At 49.2% G+C, this 24079-nt stretch overlaps 1 protein-coding gene across 1 annotated transcript in view; it reads left to right on the top strand.

Annotated features, from left to right (window-relative positions):
• Positions 1-24079, top strand: part of POU2F3 (POU class 2 homeobox 3) — a 61003-nt gene that overhangs the window by 19276 nt on the left and 17648 nt on the right. Inside the window, exons 2-5 of the mRNA XM_077777776.1 lie at positions 6550-6588; positions 18733-18855; positions 21743-21847; positions 23292-23394. Of these exons, the coding sequence (XP_077633902.1) occupies positions 6550-6588; positions 18733-18855; positions 21743-21847; positions 23292-23394 (370 nt within the window). The remainder of the gene's footprint in view (positions 1-6549; positions 6589-18732; positions 18856-21742; positions 21848-23291; positions 23395-24079) is intronic.

Here is a 24079-nt window from a genome sequence, read left to right as displayed (position 1 = left end):
TCGTGGGTTCGGGCCCCGCGTCGGGCTCTGTGCTGACTGCCAGCTCAGAGCCTGGAGCCTGTTTCAGTCTGTGACTCCCTCTCTCTCTGACCCTCCCCTGCTCACGCTCTCTCTCTCTGTCTCCTAGAAATAAAAATAAATAAATAAATAAATAAACATTAAAAAAATTTTAACAAAACAACAACTTGTTCTCAGCTTTCTCAAACCCAGTGTCTCTTGTAATAAGGATTCTGTAAAGCCCCTTTAATATCCTAGAATGAAATTTACAGAAAACATTAATAAGCCTCAACAAGATGCTCTGATTTGAATGAAAGAATGAGAAATAATTTAAAATAAAATAATATCTATTTCAACAAGTGCACCTTGGCACATACTCACCTGGAATGTTTAATGAGATAGTAGGATGCTTGGGCCCATATGACAGACACAAATACAGGCTGATACCAGTATGTCCTATGGGCAGCTGAAAAGCCAATATTTTCCAAAGCGTTGTCAAACAACTTTCGATACAGGTCCAAACAAAATAAGATAAAATCTTTCCTCAGTGTACACAGAAAATGGCATCCATGGAAAAAGCCAGTGTGCATTAAAAGTTGCAAAAGAGGGGCACCTGGGTGGCTCAGTCGGTTAAGCGTCTGACTCTTGACTTTGGCTCAGGTCACGGTCTCGCAGTTCTCGGGCTCGAGTCCTGCCTCGGGCTCTGCACAGGCGGTGCAGAGCCTGCTTGGGATTCTCTCTCTCCCACTCTCTCTCCCCCTTCCCCGCTTGCTCTTCCTCTCTCTCTCCCTCTCTCAAGAGAAATAAACTTTAAAAACAAAAGGGGAAAAAAAGTGTGCAAGAGATAGTGCTCGTATGAGAAATGAAATGGGATTCAAGGCTCACACGATTCTAGGCAGCCTACTTGCTGACACGAATGTCCCGGGGGGCATTTGAAAGTTGTATGACAGTTGCATGGGACACAGGTGGCCCTTCCTTGGTAGATAGTCTTCTACACTGCAGGATGTCTGAAATGCCTGCCCTCTGCCCAATCAATGCAAATTGAGCCTCCTAATTAGCCAGAAAAACTGCCCCACACATTTCAGGAAACAATTTCCAGGACAGCTGACCCAGACCCACCAGGAAAATAGGTCACTTCCACCCGGGGGCAGAGCGCAAGATTTACTCGTGGTGGTAGTTTTTCCATGTAAAAACATAAAGGAAAACAGAGTCTCCCCAGCACTAGAAAGGGGCAGCCCAGAAATAACACATGGAGCCTGGGCCCTCAGAGAAGGCACTTACTATCCAATGGGGGAGACGGGTCTGAAAACAAACCCTAGAAGTATCCGAACACGGGCTGTGTAAGCCATCGCTGCCTGAACAGGAAATAAAACTGAGTTCGTGGAATGACTAGGTAGAGGTGCAACAGAATAATTTTCAGGCAGGAGGTAACTAGTGACATTACATGAGTGCTTTCCCCAGAGTGATGTCCCCACTGAAGTCAAGATAATGCAACCATAATCGTATTGATTGGATCCTGCCTGTGTGCGGGCACTGAGTGCGAAATGCAACATCATCTATTATTATAATGCAAATATCCATTATTCCATTTAATACTTCTGGCAACCTTGTGATGTAGTTGGGATCATTCGTTTTATAAATGAGGAAACTGAGGCACTGAGAGGCTGAGGAATTTTCCCACAATCACGCCATCCAAAAGCCAATTGAAAGGCAAACTCTGCCAGGGTCCAGACTGCCTGACTGCTCCCTGTCCACAGCCCTGCGTGTCCGGAGGGGGCATCAGGCACCGTGGCTGAGCCGATCGGCTCTATCAGATTGTATATTCCTCGTTCAAAGACAAGACCAGTAAGAGCATCTACTTGCTAGACATGTTGCAAGGATTAATTATAGCTGCGATATATGACTTAGAATAGTCTCTGACATACAGTAATCAACCAATAAACATTAGCTCTCATTATTTTCTGGTGAATGAGAACCCATAATTTTCTCTTCCTCTCTTCTCTCTGTGTGGCTGCTAAACTGGGCTTGCCCCAGTTGAGATGGGCTTACAGAGGCTCCTAGAAGGGTAATTTGTTTTTCCTTGAGGTCCCTGAGCACTCAGTCTAAGCCCCCCACCCACCCCAAGCCTGGGTGGGAAGCAGGGGATACGTGGCTTTGGTTTCAGAGACGTGGAGGTGTGTCTTCCTTTGCGGGCCACGCTCGGCTCTTTGGCCTGAGGCTCGGATGGTCAGCTGTTTCACATTTGTGGCCCCCGGGCAGCTTGCTGAGAGCGGGGCAGCGAGGCCCATAGAAGCGGGAGCGGCTGTGGCTTCCCAGGAGGCCTGTCTCTAGCACACTCTGGTCACCAGACTGGACAAACACCACCACAAAGGCCCTCTGGCGCACTGGCTCCAGCACTGGTAACCAGTGCATGGATGCCTCTAGACGGGGTGTACAGCCTAATCCTCTCTGCTCAGGTGGGGGGTTGGAGAGCAGCGAGGATGCAAGGCAGAGGCTAGTATCCAGGCTCCCTGATCCTGCAGGGATACAGATGTGGACCTTCCTTGGAGAAGTCAGTGAGTTGCCTTTGGCAGATACCGATGAGACTCTGGTGAGACCAAAAGCAAGGCGGAAGTCTCCTCCATTTGGGAGCAGCAGTGTGGAGAGGAAAGCTGGCTTTGGCCCTGGCCACAGAAGCAGCCATTTCCATGTTCTGAGCCCTCGACTCCGGGCTGAGCTCTTGACGAGGAGTATCTCGTTGAAATCTGAAAGCAGCCCAGAGCCGTAGCTTTTGTGATCCCCATTTTCCAGAAGAGGAAACTGCATCTTGGAAAGCCCAAGGGACTTGCTTAGAGCCAGGGTTCAACCCGAGGATGGTGGAATGTGCCAGGCACTATAACATAGAGTTATGTCTTATTTGCTTTTACTTAATTCTTACGACATCCTGGTGAGGTAAGCATGATTATTCCCATTATATAGCTGGGGAAACTATAGCTCAGAGAGGTTAAGTAACTTACCCAAGGTGGAGCTCAGATATACAACAGGCCCATGTGATTCTAGACTGTATCAGGCTAGGAGAGAGAGAGGGAGAGAGGGAGAGAGCGAGAGAGCGAGAACGCTCTCCTGCAGGTGAAACACCACCTAATGTTACCCAGAGCCCCTCATTTGACATCTCTACAGTACTTTTCCACTTTCCTGGGGCCCTCTCATTCCTACTGGCTCCTGCAGACCTCTCACAGCCACGGCTTGCCAGCCGGGGTGGCAGAGATCGTATCTGCAGGCTCAGGGAGGATTGCCAGGTAAAGGGTGGGGTAGAGAAGGGTTCCCCTGGCCCCACGAGAAGCACCTCCCTGGGCCTGTGCATGAGAAGGGTGCAGGGAGAGGACTGTTTGCCTCTGTATGTGCCTGCAGGGCAGCGGGTGGGACCCGGTTTCTCTCTACCCCCTACCAGCAGATTACTTCTCCTAGACTCCCAGCTGCAGCTGAAAATACACTTTTTCCATCTCAAACTTCCTTCTCCCAGTCCAGCCCAAGAATGGCTTTGAAGGTCACTCTCAGGGTTCAGGAGCTACAGCTCTGTACCTGGTCAGTCACCTCGAATGGTAAAGTGACTTGCGGTTAAGGGGTAGAGCCGAGACCTATTCGGTTGACCTTTATCCTGTGTCTCCTGCTAAGAGGCACTGTGTTCAGTGCTGGTCTGTTGTCTCCAAAGCCAGCTTATTCTGCTCATCGCTAATGCCCCCCCCCCCACCTGCTTGCATAGCCTCCTGGTGTCAAGACTCCCCTCCCTCGGCCCTGCATGGCCACTAAGACCCCCTTGGCTCACACCCCCCAAGGACCCCTGGTTCACATCCTGTTTTGCTTTTGTTTCTTGGCAGCTCACATATACAAAGTTCTTCACAACTCTGCTGGCATAGGCTACTGCAAGGGTTCCCTGTGTCGAGGCTCATAGACGATAGTGTCGTGGTCAGAGGGCCCGCTGTGGCATCACACAGACCTGGATTCAAATCTCTCCTCTACCAATAGGCTCTGTTGTCTCCCGGTCGCTTCACCCTCTCTCAGCCTCGGTTTCCGCCTCTGTAAAATGGGGAGAAATTAAAGCATGAACCTTACAGTGTGGTTAGGGGGAGAATTCAATGTGATTTTGAATATAAAGTATCTGGGACCCAGTAAAGGCTCAATAAACATGAGTAATTGGGGCTGTCACAATGACCTTGGCCCTAGCTGTCTGTCCTGTACTCACATCGGCCCGGCTCCTGTGTGCCTCTTGTTCTTAGCTCTGCCCTTGGAAGAATCTGGAGGCCTGGGGTTCACCTTTTTTTCCAGATGGTAGTTCTGCTCAGATTCAGATTCTTCTGAGTGTTCTTACCTGTGCCCTTGTACTTGACTCATCCCATTACGACCGCAGTAATAAGAGAAATATGCCAGGCTTGATCTGTGCCAGATAAACACAGGCATGTCTCACTAACCCTAAGAAGGTGGCTCCTGAAATGTACACGTAAGTCAAAGTTTGTAAGCGAAATCTGATTTTCCTCCAACCAGGGAGCCGGCTATTTAAAGGAACGTTAGACCGAATCTTTTCAGGCAACAAAGAATGAATGCCCTTTTACAGTCAGTTAGAACCAAACATCATCTATAGTGTTTGCTTAAAGTAAGTTACAGATGAATCTTGATTTTCCCTCTGATGACCTCTTTCAAGGAAAGTGTGTGATCTTGGGAACTTGGGGGGCTCAGTAGGTTGAGCGTCTAACTCCTGACTTTGGCTCAGGTCACGATCGGGTCGTGGGATTGAGCCCCACTTTGGGCTCCATGCTGAGCATAGAGCCTGCTTAAGATTCTTTCTCTGTCTCCCTCTGCTCCTCTCTCCTGCTCGTACTCTCTTGTTCTCTCTTAAGAAAAGGAAAGGAAAGGAGAAAGGGAAGGGAAGGGAAGGGAAGGAAAAAGAAAAGAAAGTGTGTGATCACAACAAGAAAATTTTTTTTAAATGTTTTATTTATTTCTAGGAGAGAGAGAGAGAGAGACAGCGTGAGCAGGGGAGGGTCAGAGAGAGAGGGAGTCACAGACTGAAACAGGCTCCAGGCTCTGAGCTGGCCGTCAGCACAGAGCCCAACGTGGGGCTTGAACCCACGAACCGCAAGATCATGACCTAAGTGGAAGTTGGATGCTTAACCGACTAAGCCACCCAGGAGCCCCACAACAAGAAAATTTTTTAAACTTTACCCCATCACTATGAAAGGATGCATCTGAAGGCTTGGAAATAGGATTTGTAGACCCCTTGTGTAGCTGGTAAACTGAGGCCTGCAAAGATCTGGCCACCCAGTCACTGGGGGGTACACATTGATTCCTGCTGGAGGCGGTGGTCGAGTACTTCAGTGCCCCTCGCTCTGGGTGGGACCCTCACGGAGACCAGGAATCAAGCTGCTAGAGCACCGAACCACCACCGGGCCAGAACAGGTTAACGCTGCTCTGCCTGGAGGGGGAAGCGATGTGGCCACCCAGAGGCAAGGAGTCTCTTCCTCTCTGACATGAACCAGAACCAGCTTCCTTTCTCAGGACTTGGTGCTTCCCCTTACACTTAGCCTGGCAGCACCGAGGGCAGCCTCCTGGCTAGCAGGGTACTTCCCAGAGCTTGGCCTTGCCCAGAGGCCTGGGAGAGACAGAGACTTTTCTGGCATGAAGCAGAGTAGGGAACGGCAGGATCTGGGGTTCGGACTTTGCCCAGGGTCTGGCAGCCTAGCAAGGGCCCAGGATTCTTTGGGAATACAGGCAGGAAAACAGGACGCTCTGCGGGAATAGGATCTGGGGAGCCCCACTTCAAAAGAGGGCTTCAGCTCCCCTCTTTTCCAGATCCTAGGGACTTCTAAGTACTGCCCAGGTGCTCATTAGAATCCATGGTGGCTCAGTCAGTTAAGGGTCTGACTCTTGATTTCGACTCAGGTCATGATCTCATGGTTTGTAAGTTCGAGCCCCGCACTGAGCTGTGAGTCCAGCTGATGCGCTCCTTGCTTGGGATTCTCTCTCTTCCTCTCTTTCTGCCCCTCCCTTTCTCTCTCTCTCTCTCAAAATGAATAAATGGACTTAAAAAACACAACAACAAAGAATCAATGAGAATCTTCCTCAGGATGATGGAGGGGTCCTGAAGGTAGAGAGGAACAGGTACACATACACAGGCATCTGGAGTCTGTTTTGAGTGAGCCCTGGCACCAGCTTTCACCCGCACTCTCACCCCTGAACTCCGTCAGGCTTTCATTCATCTTTCCAGACCCAGCTCAAATGCCTCCTTCTCCAGGCAGCCCTCCAGGACCATCCCTTCCACCTTCTGTATCTTGACAGGCTTCTACTGGGAGTGGGTCTGCCTCCCCGACCAGACTGTGAAATATTTGAGGAAAGGGGCTGTGTTTTATTTATTACAGTAGAGGAGTGCCCTCAGTAAGTGTTTCCTAAATAAATGGATTGAGAGAGAGTTGGCATGAACCCATCCCTCTGTCCTGGGCATCGTGAACTCCCCTCTCTCTGCTTCTTAGGGCCCTACGGCTCTCCCCGCTGCTCTGCTCCCTGTCGTCTTTTTCTCAGCAAGTGATCCACGAAGAATTCAGCCCTTACCCCAGGAAGGTGAGCTTGTTGGGTTTATGCAAATAGAGTATGACATGGGCTCCATCCAGTCTCTGCTCCGGTAAATATTTCCCAACTCCGCAGCTCGCTGGCTGGGCCCCGGGAGCTGTTGGCCGAGGCCCAGCGGTTGCTGGGGGGCTGGGGCTACCCTCTGGGGACCCGGGGTCTGCAGAGAGGACGCTGACCAACCCAGTGTTTTAAACTCTTTAAGCGCCAAGCTAGTAGCCCAGGCCAGAAGGGGCCCCGTAACAAAGTGCCCCCAGGCAGGTCATGTGGCTCTCCTGGGACTGCCCTCTCCTGGCCATTTAATGGAAGCAGTGGGAGCGGGAATATCCAGTGACACCTGATGTCACTGTGACTATTTTTCGTCGACTCTGGAGACAAGTTTGGGTTGAATCTCGATCTCTGGAGTGAGTCAGAGACATACGGACTCTCGGGGCGAAAAGATCCCTTAGGTCGAAGGCCTCCTGCTCCCAGAAGGGCGCCGCAGACCTCCGCTGTCCGGCACAAAGGCTTTCCCTTCCTCCCTTCTATCCGCATGTCCATACCCTTACTTACTCATAATATAACATCTTAGGACTAACTTTCATGGTCTGCAGTGATGTTTTAAATGAAGAAAACAGAGCAAATTTTTATAAAGCTAAATACATTCGGTTTTTACCATCTGAGCTTTTGCACCTTTGTGTGTGTGTGTGTGTGTGTGTGTGTTTGAAAATATTAATTGTATGTAATGAAATGATCTCACACCCCTATAAGATGACCCTTGCCCCCACGCCTCTGCCAAAGCTCGCCCCTGGGATTTTGGCCGCACGACCCAAAATGCAGCCTACTCCTGGGTCAGCCAGTTGTACTGTTAGGCTATTTTTTTCCTTCCTGTTAGACCCCCATCAACATCCTGGTGGTCACCATCTCTAGATGTTGTCACTCTGCCTGCCTCAGCTCCAGGGCCCGAGTCCTTCCCGTCTACCTGACAGCCCTTCAGTATTTGAGAAGAGCTATCACCCCAAAACCTTCCCCTTTACATGCATACGTTCAGAATTCCCCAGATGATTCCACACATCAGGTTTCCGACTGCTTTACTTAAAGCAATGGCACGCATAATACGGGAATAGCTTCTGGTAGCAAAAACAATTTAATAATAGAGATGAAAAGGGAGACTTTGGATCCCTGTCCTCTCAACCCTCTCCCCAGAGGTAGCTCCTGTTACCACTGTGATGTGTAGATGTCTAGAAGATGTCTGCACCTGCATGGACATGACTACAAATGGAAATGTCCAAATGTTTGTGGGGTTTGAAAATGCACACATACATATGTATATGTGTATAAATTATGCTGTGTGTATTCTTCTGCCACTTTTTCCTTAAATTAATTTTTTAAATGTTTTTATTTATTTCTGAGAGAGACACATCATGAGCAGGGGAGGGTCAGAGAGAGAGGGAGACACAGAATCGGAAGTGGGCTCCAGGATCTGAGCTAGCTGTCAGCACAGAGCCTGACACCGGGCTTGAAGCCACGAACCGTGAGATCATGACCTGAGTTGAAGTTGGACGCTTAACCGATGGAGCCACCCAGGTGCCCCTCCTTAAATTAAAAAATAGGATTTATAGGGGCGCCTGGGTGGCTCCATCGGTTGAGCGCCCAACTTCGCCTCAGGTTGTGATCTCCTGGTCGACAGGCTTGAGCTCTGCGTCGGGCTCTGTGCTGACAGCGAGCTCAGAGCCTGGAGCCTGCTTCAGATTCTGTGTCTCCCTCTCTCTCTGCCCCTGCCCCACTCACGGTCTGTCTCTCAAAAATAAATAAACAAAACAATATTTTTGGAATAGGATTTCTAGGTTGTTTCCTGGCAGTACATATAGTTGTGTGAGCTTTGTTGACGACTATGTAACGTTCTATGTAATTTCTTCAGTGTAATTTTACTTGTTTACTACCCTATTGTTGGATGAGGTTGTTTCAAGAACTTCTTTTTACAGTGCTCTGATAACTCCTTTGAATTATGTGTGCTTTGATACACATATATTTCAGTCTACTGACCACCCTCTTTAAGTATAACATCCATAGGTGTACAACATTCAATCACCAGATGGCATCCGGCTAAGCCAGACCATAATGAGATCGTTTGTTCGTTCACTGATCCATTTATTCATTCAGCAATGTTTATTGAGCAGCTGCTAGGTCTGTGTTGTGCTCTGACTGCAGCCCTTCAAGCACAGATAAGAAAGTTGTAGGCCTGTCTTTACAGAGCTTCTGTGGTCCAATAGGGGAAACTTCCTTGATACTCTTACTTCCGTTAGTGCAGCCTGGCCTCCAGATTTTTTAAAAAAGATAATTATATCACACCAACAACTGACATGCTCTTAGAATTCATGAATGTCTCCTGAGTATTTTTAAATATTAAATGTTGCCTCCCCTTGCACATTGAAGTTTCATAGTCTAACTAAACAATTTTGACATTTCCCCCCTATGTTTTATCTTATTCCTTTCTTCCCCTCCTTCCATATTTTCAAGCTTTTAAAAAAATTTGCGGGGGGAGGGGAGGGGGGCCTGGATGGCTCAGTTGGTTAAGCGTCCGACTTCAGCTTAGGTCATGATCTCATGGTCCATGTGTTCGAGCCCCGAGTCGGACTCTGTGCTGACAGCTCGGAGCCTGGGGCCAGCTTCGGATTCTGTGTCTCCCTCTCTCTCTGCCCCTCGGCCACTCATGTTGTGTCTCTCTCTCTCTCTCAAAAATAAATAAACTTAAAAAAATTTTTTTTTTAAATTTTTTAATGTCTTTCGGCAAAGTACTAGGAAGCCTTATTCCTCATACAGAGATTTATTAAGCATACATGCTACATCTTCATCCAGTGTACTGGTAACATTCTTAGCAAGACTGGCCCATGCTCAGAGTCCTGTGGTATGTCATTGGAGACCTCCCACCTGAATGATGGTGACACGGTGACATGTTAATTAATCCCATCTCAGCCACATGACCCCATCTTGACCTCCAGAGACATACGTGCATACATATATACATGTATCGGAGCGTACATACATGTACACACGCACACCCACAGTAATTACAGCACTTGTCTGGTCCTCATTTCTGGAGCCCCATATGAAAGGAAATCAGCCTCATGTGGCATGGCTTTTTAAGTCTGTGTGACACGGTGGAGACGGAGTGGATTCTGGACCCTCTCAGAACCAGGTGGCATCCCACCTCCGCCACTTCCTCCATGTGTGACCTTTGGGAAATCAGTTGACTTCTCTGAGACCTAGGATGGTCGAGAGTGTTCACACATTAATTCCCTGTAGATCTAATAAGCACCCAGGAAATGACAGGCATGGGGCTCTGCTGGCCAGCAAGTAGGTCTCCCAGGTAATAAATGCACACAATCGTTACCTTCGTATTGTTTTGGTGACAAAAGGAACGAGCGTCTTCCTTGGAATGTGTTTTATAGACGTTTAGTTAGCCCTAGCCCTGGAGACCTGAGTAAGAACCAGAGATTAGTTCCCTTTTGTAGGTAGGGAGCCAGATATATGGCTAGAGAATCCTCTGACTCAAGTTCATGCAGCCTTTTCATTACCAATTTGGTAACTGCTCCCCGGCCTTAGACAATTGAGTTCACACTGTCAATTAGGGGGGTTCAAACAACCATTGTGCCTAGAGCCCTATCGCAGGCTAATAAGGGCAATAGGATCAATATGTACTCAGTGAAAATGGAAACCAAGGGTGAGCCCGATGTAAAAGGGCACCACGCAGAGCTGCTGTGGTGCCTCACTTACCCAGAGAGTCCAAAGCCTCACACATTTAGAACCCAGCTAAGAGGGACACCTGGGTGGCTTAGTCGGTTAAGTGTCCGACTTTTGCTTAGGTCATGATCTCGCGGTTCATGGGTTCGAGCCCCGCGTCGGGCTCTGTGCTGACTGCCAGCTCAGAGCCTGGAGCCTATTTCGGAGTCTGTATCTCCCTCTCTCTCTGACCCTCCCCTGCTCACGCTGTCTCTCACTCTCTCCCAGAAATTAATAAAAATATTAAAAAAAAAAAGAACCCAGCTAAGAACAAGGAAGCACAATGAGACTCGTACCAAGCCCTTTCTCAGGATCTTAAAGTTTTATTTTAGAAACAGGTGTGATGACTTTAATGACCTGGTTTTTCCAGCCCTTAGCAAATAAAAGCTGCAAATTTGAGCTGGAATAGGGGGCTGTTAGAAGCAAGCATACCAACAGTAGCGGATAAAAACCTGGTGTGAGGAAGGAGTTTAAAAACCTGGAAGAAAAATAGAATTGCAAATAATAATAATTATAATAGTGCTGTAGCCAACAGAGACCAAACACCAGGTACCCCCAAGGGCATGATTGCTTTTAAAAGGAGTTCACAATTATGACTTGAGTCATTGACTAACTTATCTTTCAGGTGCTCTTTAAGGGAAGGTAGAGATATATATATTACCTTTTAGCATCTCTAATCAAAAGAACACCAATAGATATCGATCTCAAGCTGAAATAAAAGCCTTCGGAGCTGCAAGAGATAGATTTCAGAACTGAACATCTGCTTATTTGGGAGGGGGATATCCTAGGGATTTGAAAGATGTGTTGAATTTTTTTTTTAAGTTTATTTAATTATTTTGAGAGAGAGTGCAAGCAGGGGAAGGGCAGACAGAGAGGGAGAGAAAGAGTTGCAAACAGGCTTTGCATTGTCAGCACAGAGAAGGGCTCAAACCCACAAACTGTGAGATCATGACCTGGGCCAAATCAAGAGTCAGACTTGAGGTGCCTGGGTGGCTCAGTCAGTTAAGCACCTGACTTCAGCTCAGGGCATGATCTCGTGGTTCGTGGCTTCAAGCCCCTGCGTTGGGCTCTATGCTGACAGCTGGGAGCCTGGAGCCTGCTTCAGATTCTGTGTCTCCCTCTCTCTCTGCCCCTCCTACACTTGCACTCTGTCTGTCTCTCTTTCTCTCTTAAAAATAAATTTTAAAAAAAGGACACCTGGGTGGCTCAGTCAGTTAAGCGTCCAACTTCAGCTCATGTCATGCTTCACAGATTTGTGGGTTCGAGCCCCACATTGGGCTCTGTGCTGACGGCTCAGAGCCTGGAGCCTGCTTTGGATTCTGTGTCTCCCTCTCTTTGCCCCTCCCCCACTTGTGCTCTGTCTGTCTCTGTCTGTTGAAAATAAATAAATGTAAAAGATTAAAAAAAAAAGTCAGACGCTTAACCAACTGAACTACCCAGGCACCCCAAGATGTGTTGAATTTTAAATCAGAGGACTTGGGTTCAGATCCTGAGCCTCCAGCTAGTCAGCCATGTGCTTTGGATCAATCTACCTCTCATGAACTTTGTTTTCCTCAACTGTAAATAACATCACTGCCTATTCAATCTTATGGGGATATTCTGAAACCCAACCAAAATTGTATGTTTGAAAGTGCTTTGTAAACTGTAGAACATCACGGAAAGGTCTATGGGAGGTCTGTGGGTCACAGCCCAGGCATTGCCTGTTGGTAGTCAGTGACTCAAGAAGGAAGGAGAAAAGGAGATGGGTTATTATTGCTATTGTTATTTATTGTTGCTACTATTACTATTTTAGCTATTGTTATTATTGCTAAACATGCATGTGCACACACACGCACATACAGGAATATCTGTATGTATGTTTATTTACATCATGTGCCCCTAAGCTTCTCAAGCATCCCTTCCCCCAGGCAAAAGAAGAAACCCTACAACTAACTTTAACACCTCATAAACTAAAAAGCTCTATACAGATACATGACATTTGGAGTGCTTACTGTTTTTAACCTTTTTTCTTTTTTTTTTTATGTTTATTTTTGAGAGAGAGAGACAGAGAAACAGAGCGTGAGCAGGAGAGGGGCAGAGACAGAGTGGGACTCAGAACCCGAAGCAGGCTCCAGGCTCTGAGCTGTCAGCACAGAGCCCGACATGGGGCTCGAACTCATGAACCAGGACATCATGCCCTGAGGCAAATCAGATACTTAACCGATTGAGCCACCCCGGTGCCCCTTAATCTTCTTTTTTCTAATTTAAAATTCATAATTAGCTTTTAAAAAACTGAACGTTGCACGACTGTGTGACTTCGAAAGTGCACGCCTTCTGGAGACCCAACCCCCCTCGGCCCCGTCTATTGTGAGTAGTTGGGTTGGCCGTGGCCTTTCAGATCTCCGTCTGGGTTCCATCTTTCAGGCCCGCAGGCATTCACCAGGGGATTCCTGAAATAAACAGTCCTTTGTTTAAAAGGATAAAGCTTCAGGGGTGGAAATGTATGTTCTGTCCTAAAATCTCTGTTCAGTCTTCTCTGCCTCATTCTTGCTATTTTGGCCTCGGGTGCATCCCCGTCCAGTCTTCTCTGAACTGTCACCACCAACAGCTTTTTAATCAGCGGCCCTGCTTGCCGTTTACCCACTTCAAACCCATATTCCACACCGCTGTCGGCATAATTGAGCTGAACAAACATCTCTCCTTGCTCATCCCCTTTACTCTGGTGATGCTTTGCCCCTGGAGTCCATCTACACTCCCCTGCATGGTGCACAGGGCTTCTGGGGGCCCTGGCCCCCAGTCCAGGCCTCCCTCTTCGCACCCCCACATGGCAGCGACAGTGCTGAACCACTTACTGCCCTCGCCCTCTGCAGCTCTGGACGCGCTGTTCCCACTTCCTGGGATGCTCTTCTCTGCCTTCCCCTGCTGAGCCCCCTTACCGTTCAGAGCTGCTCAGAAGGACCTTCCTCCTGAGGTCCCACCGTGCTCTGCCCTGTCACGGTGAATCACAGTCTTTCCTGGCCACCACGGTGCGTACTTCTGATTGCTGTAAGCATTGTGTGGCTGCTGTTCACTTTCTGCGTGCCCTCTCCTGATGAACTGGGAGGTCCCTATTCATCTTTGGGCCTCTAGTTCCCCCTTGCTATACAGTAGGTGCATACCTAATGCTCCTTGCACTAAACTGAACTGGGAAGGGGACCTTTACAGGAGAGCAAACCTCTGTGTTTCAAGCATGCCGCATAGGAGACCAGCCACCCCGTTGCTGTCAGAGCAGACCTGGTGTGGGAAGGCCACAAGCAGTGCCTCGCTTTACCTGGAATGCCACAGCAGTACAAGTGACAAGGCTCTCCATCTTGCTAGAACATTGTTCTCAAAGATAAATTATTGGGGTGCCTGGGGGGCTCAGTCATTTGAATGTCTGACTCTTGGTTTTGGCTCAGGTCACAATCTCCCTGTTGGTGAGTTCTCGCCCCGTGCGCACTGACCGCACAGCCTGCTTGTGATTTTCTCTCTCCCCCTCCCCCTCCCCGCTCCTCCCCTGCTCAGGCTCTTTCCATCTCGCTCAGCAAAAACCATTTCCTCACGTTGGCAAGCGATGCTCCAACTTTCAGGGGCAGGCTTCCAGGTCACAGGCGGTCACCCAGGAAATGCCACAGAGAATCCCTTTCAGACTCGTTGCAAACTTTATTCTCAGTAACTATGTAACTATGTAGGCCCCCCATGCACCTAAAAGTCCCAGGCCACCCCTGTGAAAATGTTTACACCAACCACGTACCAACGTGAAAGCAACATGGAACTCAGAGGGGGCAGGGGTCCACAGGCACGTTTTTGGGTGGGACATCCCGGGGGGAGGCCAATGGCGTTGCCTCACCGAGTGGTACAGACGGAAGACAGGGAGGGTCTGGAGGTGAACGACCCAAGTAGGAAGTCAGGCTCTGCTCTTCCTGGCTGTGTGATGGTGGGCGTGTTCAGTTGGTTCTCCTGATCATTTCTACGTCTGTAATAACGTTTGGTAAGATGATTTGCCTCTTGGAATGATCATGAAGAATAAATGATATATTTGAAAGTGCTTTTAAGGGGCACCTGGGTGGCTCAGTTGGTTGGGCACGCAACTTCGGCTCAGGTCATGATCTCACAGTTCGTGGGTTCGAGCCCCGTGTTGGGCTCTGTGCTGACAGCTCAGAGCCTGGAGCCTGTTTCTGATTCTGTGTCTCCCTCTCTCTCTGACCCTCCCCTGTTCACGCTCTCTCTCTCAGAAATTAAAAAAAAAAAAGTTAAAAAAAAAGAAAGAAAGTGCTTTTTACTCTCGAAAGTGCTAAAAAAATATTATGTTCTCTCTTTCTGGAGCTGCTGTTCTTGGAACTAATCCGTGGAGCACTCGGCACCACAAGCTGGTGCTGTGTATGCTCGTGTGTGTAGGTGTGTGTGTGTGTGTGTGTGTGTCCAGGACACACAAGGCATCTGCCCTTCTTTTCGTTACTCTTGTTTGGAACCCAGAGTAGATATACACTGGGATGGGGATTTCACGCTGACCCTTCTCTTTCCCCTCCCCACTTATCTTCCTGATAATGAGGGAGGGAACCAGCAAATATCAACCCCCTGGAGTGAATTCCTACAGGTGAGAGTCAAGGAAACGCAGAATGCTGGTTCCCAAGCCAAGTACTATGTTATCATATCTAGTAAATCGTGCTTTATCTGGACATAAACCTTAGCCTGTGTGGTAATGAAGCACTCTGAACGGAGACTTTTCTTTTGAGGAGATCTCGTTAGAGCAGTGGGATTCAGGTTACTACTGAGTTCTGACAGGAGCCAGAATAGGAGACGACATTGTGAGTGATAGACTAGGTCAGCCGTGCCACGGTGCAATGGAGTGGACTGAGTCCCGAGTCGGGGGTTGGGAGACCCGTCCTAATGGGCCCTGGGTCGGTCTCCGGGCCTGGCCTGCCTGCCACTCTAGGTCTCTTGCCCTGAGCAAGTTATTCTGCCCCACCTTGGGCTGCAGGAGTCATAGCTGTGAAATGACTGTCTGGACCAGGTGCTAGCTGCACTTCCTCCCAGTTCTGTTGGGGAAGGAGGGGAAGCAACACTTGCCGAATGTCTGCCATGCACCTGCTGCGGTGTGCACTGCGAGAGTCTATGACTCTATAAACCCATCACACACAGGTGAGAGTTAGGTTTATGTAGAACTATGGAGTCACATAGACTTGGACCGGAATCTCAGCTCTATTATCTACCAGCAGTGTGACCTCAAACAAGTTTCTTAATATCTCTAAGCCTCAGTCTTTTCATCTGTGAAATGGGTCTGGTGACCCAGTAAGCATACTTTCTGCTCCCAGGTCTGCTCCCGCTCTTTTTTATGCATCATATATTTTGTCAGTAGATGCCATCTAGCCTCCTTTCCTCCTTTTGTGGAGGAACAGTCTAGGCCTAGAGAACCGAATGAAGTAACTAAGTATTAGATCTCGCAAATAGAGGGGCCTGGGTGGCTCAGTTGGTTAAGTGTCTGACTCTTGATTGCGGCTCAGGACATGATCTTGAGGTTCATGAGTTCAAGCCCCACATCTGACTTCATGCTAACAGTACAGAGCCTGCTTAAGATTCTCTCTCTCTCTGCCCCTCCCCTGCTTGTGCTCTCTCTCTCTCTCTCTCTCAAAATAAATATATATATATTTTTAAAAGATCATGCAACCAGTTAGAAGCAGGGATGGAACCCAAAGTCAGGACTCCCGGCTGTCCCTGAGCCTTGCGCTTGCTTCCTGAATGTCTTGTCTTTTTCTTTTTCTTTCCTTTTTTTTTTTTTTTAAATCGTCTCCTGATCTAAAAAGGACCATAAGCCCTTCCATGGTAGGCAGCCCAGATGTGCCATGGTAGGCAGAAGAACCCAGTGTGACGCCAAATCACATTCCCTCACCAGGCACTTCCCAAGAATAGCCACTGGGCTCAGGAGCCGTTTTCAGAGTTTGATTCAGAGACTCTGCTCAGCATTTCTTCCTCCACTGCACCTCCTACCTCCTGCCGTTTCACTTCTGTGTGGGCAAATGAACCGTTCTGTGGTGTTCCTCTCAAGATAGTAGTAGCTCTGGGCTCTTCTCTACCACGTGGGCTACCAGGAGGGCCAGAAGAGTGTGATTCAAAGGGGGTCAGAACAAGGGAGCCCCCGTCAACCCACCAGAAGGGAACATGGCGGACATCTCGGGAAGGCTGTGAAGGAAGGTAGTGTCTAGTCGTTCAAGTCCTGGCCGCCGTGAAACATTCGTGAGGATGCGTCCTCAGTAAGGGCGCAGCCCCTTCCCCGAGTTTTTCAACTTGAATGCGTGGACTTCTGTGCCAGAGGGAGAAGAAAACTTTTATGGGCTTGAAATGATGGGCTTTTTCACACATGTGTCAGCACTAGCAATGCCATGTCTTAAGAACAGAAGCCAAAGCATTAAATAACACAACTGATAAGCTTGTTGCATTTCCAGAGTTGGTGCGAGCCAGGAAAACAAGGGTGCCTGTTTGAAAAGTTTCTTTTCAGGAGGTGGCAATCCCAGGTGTCTCCGGCTTCCTAAGGAGCTACTAGTTTATTCAAGGGGCCCCGTCTTTCCTTGGTCTGGAAGGTTGAGGCGGTCAGGGAGACGATCTCAGCGTCCATGGGCAAAGGCAACTCGAGTCTGGTCTGCCATTGCTCTGACTGGAGACCTGGGCGAGGCACCGGAAGGCAGGAGTCTTAGACTCACAGGGGGCAACCAAGAACTCAGAAAGAGGAGAGTTTCTCCAGCGAAAACACAAGCGAACATCTCCTGGGGGACTCTCAAGCCCTTGTGCACCTCAGACGAGTTACCTGCCTGCCCCATTCCACCACTGGAGACATATATTTTGGGATCTTTTCACGAGCAACACGTTCGCTGCCAACCCTTTATAGATCAGTTACAAAACAGAAACTCTTCCGTACTGCTAGGGAGAAGTGTAGAAGGTGGGGGGGAGAAAGGAAAAAAAAATCTTGCCTGTAATTGAAGGCAGGTTGGGAGACGTTCATGCTTTGAAATCCTCCTTCTTGTGAAATGTTTATGAAACACTTTCCACAAACGAGTTATGCAATCAGGACAACAGCTTTGATCGTTTTCATCACCAGTGATCTGTTCATTAGTGTGGGGCTGCTTCCCCGAGAGGGAACCATGTGAAAATGCCATGCGAGGGGCTACGGAGGAGTCCCCCAGCACCCTCGTACCCCATCACATGACCCCAAACCATGGTTCATAAGGAAGTCCGTGGGTCTGTCTGGGCCAGAATGCCACCATTTCTGTCACCTACGGTCTATGCTGTCTCCCACCCCTGGGAAGTCTGTAGTGTTGTTTTGTATAAAGGGAACCAGGGGAAAGTCAGAGGATCATTCCCTTAAGGGACTTTTCGCCGGTGTCTGGTTATGTAACTTTATACCCATCTCTAAAGCTCTCTTGGCCTCCATGAGAAGGGAAGGTAAATACTTGTCCCCACACCCCCGCCTGGAAGTGTGAAGCCAAGTAAGGGATGTCTGAAGGCTTCCAGCTCCTCAGAGGGGGCTCTCTCCTCCCAGAACGAGGCTCCTGCTTTCTCCAGCAGGTGATGTCAGCGAGTTCATTGGGATTAGAAAAGATAATCACCCATGATGACTTTTTACCTCCCTGGTCACTGCCCAAGACTCAGTGTAATACCTGTAGGCAGCACAGTGGGTGGAGAAAATCCTGACCGAACCAACCCTGTCTAATAGATGGACGGGATGGTCAGTGGCTGTGACATGTCCTCAAGGATTAATCCATCCCAAGCAGAGCCTGGAGAGATGTTCCATTTGTGTGAGAAGAACCACCAAAGGGACCCTGGAGACAGTCTTCACGATTCCAGGCAGGCTGTGGGTTAGGCTGGGTTTTCACAAGTATGGGGGAAAGTGGGTTTTCATCCAATTTGCCTCCGGTTCTCACATTAGAAGTCAACGGGATTCCAACAGAAGTGTCTCTATCTCATCTTCCAGATCCATAGCCAACACCCAGTTGCCTGGAAAGGCTCCAGTCTTTTCCATTCGACAGCAGTAAAAGGGAGTTTTTGATTTGGGAAGGACTTTGTTTCGTAATTTCTTAGTTTCTTCACCCGCGAACTCTTAGAGAATTGTCTAAGGGGTGTGCTGGAGGCTGTAAGAGCCGCTAACGTATCTGCCTCACTTCTTCTCTTTTTGAGACCCACCCACCAAAGCAGAGATTTTTTTTTTTTAGAATCTGTCACCGAAAAAGAAATCTCCTTTACTGTCACTCAACCTGGTTTGTATAGGACTCTCTTCCTTGGGGGCTCCTGTCAGCAGCTCACACCCATAGGCTAATGAATTAGGAGAAATGAGAGTGAAATGTCGCCGAAGCACAGCGTCACAAGCATAACACGCGGGGTTGTCAGAACGCCCCAGCCGAACACCCCGAGGAATTTGCTGCTATCAGTCACTTCACAGTTAGAAGCGGGAGGTCAGCAGTGCCCCTCAACCAGTTTGGAGGGCAATTGATCCGGGAAGCAGATGAAAGGGTGAGTGTTCTTTTATGATGGCGCTGGTTTCTGAAATTAAGTATTGCAGAAGGACCTGGCACTGACTCTAACAGATAGCACCCAGGTTGGAGGCAAAGCACATGTTTGCAAGCTCTGTCATAGCTGCACCTTCTTATCTCCATTGCGCATAATGAGTCTATAAAGGAGCTCTGCCTCTCGCCTCGGAGCTGGAGTCCCGCCAAGCTGCCCGCGGTGGTTCTGCCCAGTGTGGCTTTTGGCTCCGATTTTCCACGTTCTCCCTCTTTCCCCCTTCTTCCCTCCTGCCTCACCTATTCCCCCACTGGGATGACGGATGCGCCTGGGTGGGAGGGGGAGTGGAGGGTGGGGACGGCTAAAAAGGAGATGTGGGGAGACGAGGCTGGCCCCGAAAGGCTTTGCTTAAGTAAAATCTCTTCGAGCAAACCTTAAGTGTGGTGGTGGTGGTTTTAAATAAGTAGTCTTATCATCTATTTCTGGCTTTTTAAAAACCTGCTAACAAATGTTTCCCCAGAATCTAGGATGTGAAAACTCTTAATTTCTAGAGGAAGAAGTAGGACACCAGAGCTGCTTAGACGGAGATGCCAAGCACGGGTGGGAGGAGCCGAGGGACCCCAGGGCTAGCGATTGGGGCGCTCTTGCAAACCCCTCCCAGGCGGCCATGCCTTCAGAGTTTTCACAAAGTCTCAGTTCTCTGTCCCCACTATGCCACTTCCTGTCTCTCTCCCTTCCTCCTTGCTGCTTCCAAGACTCCAGAATGAGTCTCTTTAGGTGAGAGAAGAGAGAAATGATTTGTCAAGACTGTCCCTGAAAGAAGTATCATCTTCCCAATTTTGGTGCGACCAAGTCTCGTTGGTGCTGGTGTAGGTCTGCTTTAGAACACCGCCTCGGGGCCCCTGGGTGGCTCAGTCGGTTAAGCGTCTGACTCGGCTCAGGTATGATCTCATGGTTCGTGGGTTCGAGCCCCACGTTGGGCTCTGTGCTGACAGCTCAGAGCCTGGAGCCTGCTTCACATTCTTTATCTCCCTCTTACTCTGAGCCTCCCCTGCTCACACTGTCTCTCTCTCTCAGAAATAAATAAAACATTAAAAAAATTGTTTAGAACACCACAGCAACCTGGGCTTGCCAAGCCCACCAAATGCACCAAGGGGCCGGAACTTGTAATTCCATTTTCAGGACTGGAAGAGAGAAGAGTCCTATAGAATCATATAACAGATGGAGAAACTGAGTCTCCTACAGGCTAAATGATTGTTCAAGGTTACATAGTAAGTTCAAGACGGGATTAGGACTTAGAAACAAGGTCTGGCTCCCTGTTCAATGTCTTCCTGACTGTATCCCCGTGGAATCTATCGAGGGATGGGATCTGTTTATGTCTTTTATGTAATTAACTTGCATTAATTCCCACTATGGGCAAAGCACCATTTTTAGGACCTTAGCTCTTTCCTCAGTCTCTGGTGCTCCTCAGTGGGGTCTTCCTAGCTCTCCAACCAAAGAGAATTCTTTCTTTAGTGATCTAAAGATTCATTTCACAGCAATGAAGCACAAATATAGCTGTTAGTCTGAATGTTTAACTCGGATTAAACTAAGACAGGAGAGATTCTAGGATGTCCGTGACATTCCCAGTGTAGACCAAGGAAATAGCTTAAGCCAGGACCTCAATGGCCAAGAATTTCCATCAAAGAGTCTCCCCAGTGTCTTTCAAAAGCTATAGTCTAGATCCTATGCTCTTTGTCATATTATTCAGAATCACTTGGCTCCCCCTCCCCTTCCCAGTGGACTTCCTGAAAAGCTGCAAGAGTGTAGTTCTCACAAATAGTGCATCCATCCGGCCCTGCTCTCGGACACCTGGGAACCCCACAGGTGGGTGGTTGGTGGTGTCATCCAAGGGTGGTGGAGAGAGGCTAGAGAGGTTTTAGAAGCCATCACAGCCCTCTCCGGCTGCTGCTGCGGTAGTGACTATGAAGGAGACATGTCCCCACCTGTAGGGAGATAGGCAAAGACTGTATCATCAAAGCCATATGGGTGCAGAGGGCTGGCTGCCGAGATAGCACCACGCAGAAGGTAGATAACTGTGGAAAACAAGGTGAAGAGAGAGGGGACGTTTGCTCCCAGACTTCGGAATCTTATAGACCAGGAAAATTTAAAACAACAGTATGGGGAAGACTGGTAAAGTGTTGCCTTTTTTTTTCACTTTGTAAAGTGGGAGTTTTTAAAATACCATTGGGGAAAAAAATTGTTAATGTTTATTTAGTTCTGAGAGAGAAAGAGAGAGAGAGAGAGCAGGGGTGGGCAGAGAAGGAGGGAGACACACAGAATCTGAAGCAGGCTCCAGGCTGTGAGCTGTCAGCACAGAGCCTGACCTGGGGCTCAAACCCACAAACTGTGAGATCATGACCTGAGCTGAAGCTGGTTGCTTAACCGACTGAGCCACCCAGGCACCCCTTAAAATACCATTTATAATCAGCCTCATTTTACAAAAGAAATTCTAACCTCTCCCCCCTAAGGAGAAAGGAACACCATCTCCAAATTTAAAAGAAAAGTTTCAAGTCTCTGCAGTATCCTTATTTTTTTCTGTTTTTAATGGGGAAGAGCTTAAACTCAGGCCTGCACAGCTCAAAGGGTGGTGCTGGGGAATCATGGATCTCCGTGACTCCCCCTCCTGCAGATTCTGACTCCAGAGTGCCATTTCCCTGCCTCTTACCAGCTGCCCTGGGCTGAGGGGCACACAGGCAGGCATATGAAGCTGCAGCCCTGTAGGCACTATAGGCACCGAACCATAGCTCTTTACTCTCTGGGCTTGTCCCCAGTCTGCCTTGACCTTCCCTGCATTTCTGTTTCTGTCTGCCTGGGGAGGCCCCGCACTGATGCTCTCCTGCCTCTACTTACACAGATTAAAACTGAGGACCTCAGCGACTCCCTGCAGCAGACCCTCTCGCATCGGCCATGTCACCTGAGTCAAGGACCCGCCATGATGTCTGGAAACCAAATGTCTGGGGTAAATGCCAGCCCGATGCTGGGGAGCCCCGACAGTCTCAGTGGGCCAGGGAGTTCAAGTCAAGCCTTCTGCAAAATGCTTGACCTCTAGACCTGGCTCTCCGTGCATTCATGGTCTGAAAAGCCCCCTATAGGGAATGTGATTGAGGGATTCAGGCCTGGGGGAATGGGATTCCAGAACAACCCTCCTATAGGGGAAGCCTGGCTGCCTCTACCTCTCTGGGACAAAAAAGAGCCAGTCTTGCTTGAACAACAGACCCAGAGGCTGTGGAGCTGGTGTCTGCCAGGCGTTTCAGGGGAGCCCCGTCATGACAACCATCGCTACCGATATAGAGCATTTCTGTCTGCAGTGAGCCCACTCTCCTCCCTCAAGGTTTTGCACCAAAGCCAAAGTAGAGCTGAGTGTCGTGCGGGGAAGAAGGAGGCACCCTGAAACAGTAACAGCAAACGTCTGAGCGGGCGGGTGGCCATGTGGCGAGCCCCTCTCTTGGTCTGGATTACCTGGGGAAGAAATGCCACCCTTCCCTGGAAATATTTAAGACTGAAATCCGCACCCATTCCTTTACTTCTTCATTCAGCAGAGGTTTGCCACATCTTTGTGTACAGACCTAAGCCCAGCCCTCTGGGGGCACAGAGCCCTGAGATTCTAGATGCCCCACATAATAGAGCTGGTATTTCCCCCTTGGGGGCTGGTGAGAGGAGCCCAGGGGAAATGGATTTGCTGTTTCATCAAATCGGTTGTGTTAAGAAATAATTACTTGCCCCGTCTTCCAGGAAAGGCTCAGGCCCAGGAAATGGCCAAGACATGGCGTTTCGTATAGTCAGGTGGCATGAGATTAAAAAACCGAAGTTAGACAGTCAGGATTTCTTTTTTCTTTTTAATTTATTTCTGAGAGAGAGAGAGACAGCATGAGCAGGGGAGGGTCAGAAAGAGAGGGAGACACAGAATCTGAAACAGGCTTCAGGCTCTGAGCTGTCAGCAGAGACTCCAACGTGGGGCTCGAACCCACGAACCGTGAGATCATGACCTGAGCCGAAGTCAGATGCTTAACCGACTGAGCCACCCAGGCGCCCCAACAGTCAGGATTTCATGTCGTTTCTAGGGTAAACCTCTGAGAGATGGGTAATGCTCAGCCTGTGCCTTCGACATTTACCATCTCCTTGGGAGACAAGACGAACACACACAAAAGTTAAATAACAAGGCAAAGTTTAAGTACACTGGGCTGCGAGGCACTACCTGGCGGAGGGCGGGGGCTGTGACAGTGCCAGCATTAATGGAATCGCTCCTACGTGCCAGGCACTTGAGCTACGCAGAGGCATAAGGCAAGGTCACTGCCAACACACTCTCAGAGTCTGGAGCCCCACAGGACAGATGGGCAGCAGGCAGATGGAGTCAGCACCCCCAGCGTGTAAATTCGGTGATGTATGTATCTCTCCGTGTGCAGGACATGACCCCCCTCCATCCACTCCAGCAGCTCGTGCTGGTTCCTGGCCACCTACAGTCCGTGTCGCAGTTCCTCCTCTCTCAGACCCAGTCTGGGCAACCAGGTAAGAACTCTGGCATTTTCTGCATCAACTGAGTCCAGCAAAGCGCGGCTGCGGCTTCAGACGAAGGAGCCCGAGTGTGGGGCATGGGTGAGCGGCTCACCCCTCTGGCATTAAGACCCGAGGAGGGGACCCTGGCATTGCCCCCTTCAGGCTGAGAGTCCTCTGCTCTTCCCTCTCCTCTTCCTCAACTTCACAGCCAGGAGAGACTGAGGGGCAAGTTGGCAAGGAACGGGGGTACGGGGACTGGGGAGGGGGGGCCAGAAGGGAGCAGTACAGGAAGGAAGAGCCCCTTGGGATACGCAATGCACACGGGTCCCAGTTCCTTGGAACTCTTTCAGGACTGATTCAGATTTTCACCTCCAGGAAGCTGGCCGTGACTCCGCTTGGGTAGAGCGGCAGTGCCATCCACAGGTGGTAGAAGGGGTTTTCAGATTTTCTTTGGCGTGGAAATCACTACCAGAGAGACTGGTTCCTGGGCCAAGACCAAACAGATTAGAATATTCATGATAATAGCTAGTATTTCTTGAGCGTGATTTACCAGGAGCTCTGACAAGTGATTTTCCTGGCATTTTTCAAAATAACCTTGTGTGGTAGACAGTCCTAGTGTGTCTCTGGTGACCATCTGAGACCTGTGTTCTTGGCCATTTTCCTGGACTGCCCCCAGCCCCCGCCCCCCACCTCCACC

The sequence above is a fragment of the Crocuta crocuta genome, unplaced genomic scaffold (genome assembly GCF_008692635.1).
Source record: "Crocuta crocuta isolate KB4526 unplaced genomic scaffold, BGI_CrCroc_1.0 scaffold271, whole genome shotgun sequence".
NCBI lineage: Eukaryota > Metazoa > Chordata > Mammalia > Carnivora > Hyaenidae > Crocuta > Crocuta crocuta.
Note: the sequence above shows the minus strand (reverse complement) of the source record. Positions and strands in the feature narration are given on the sequence as shown.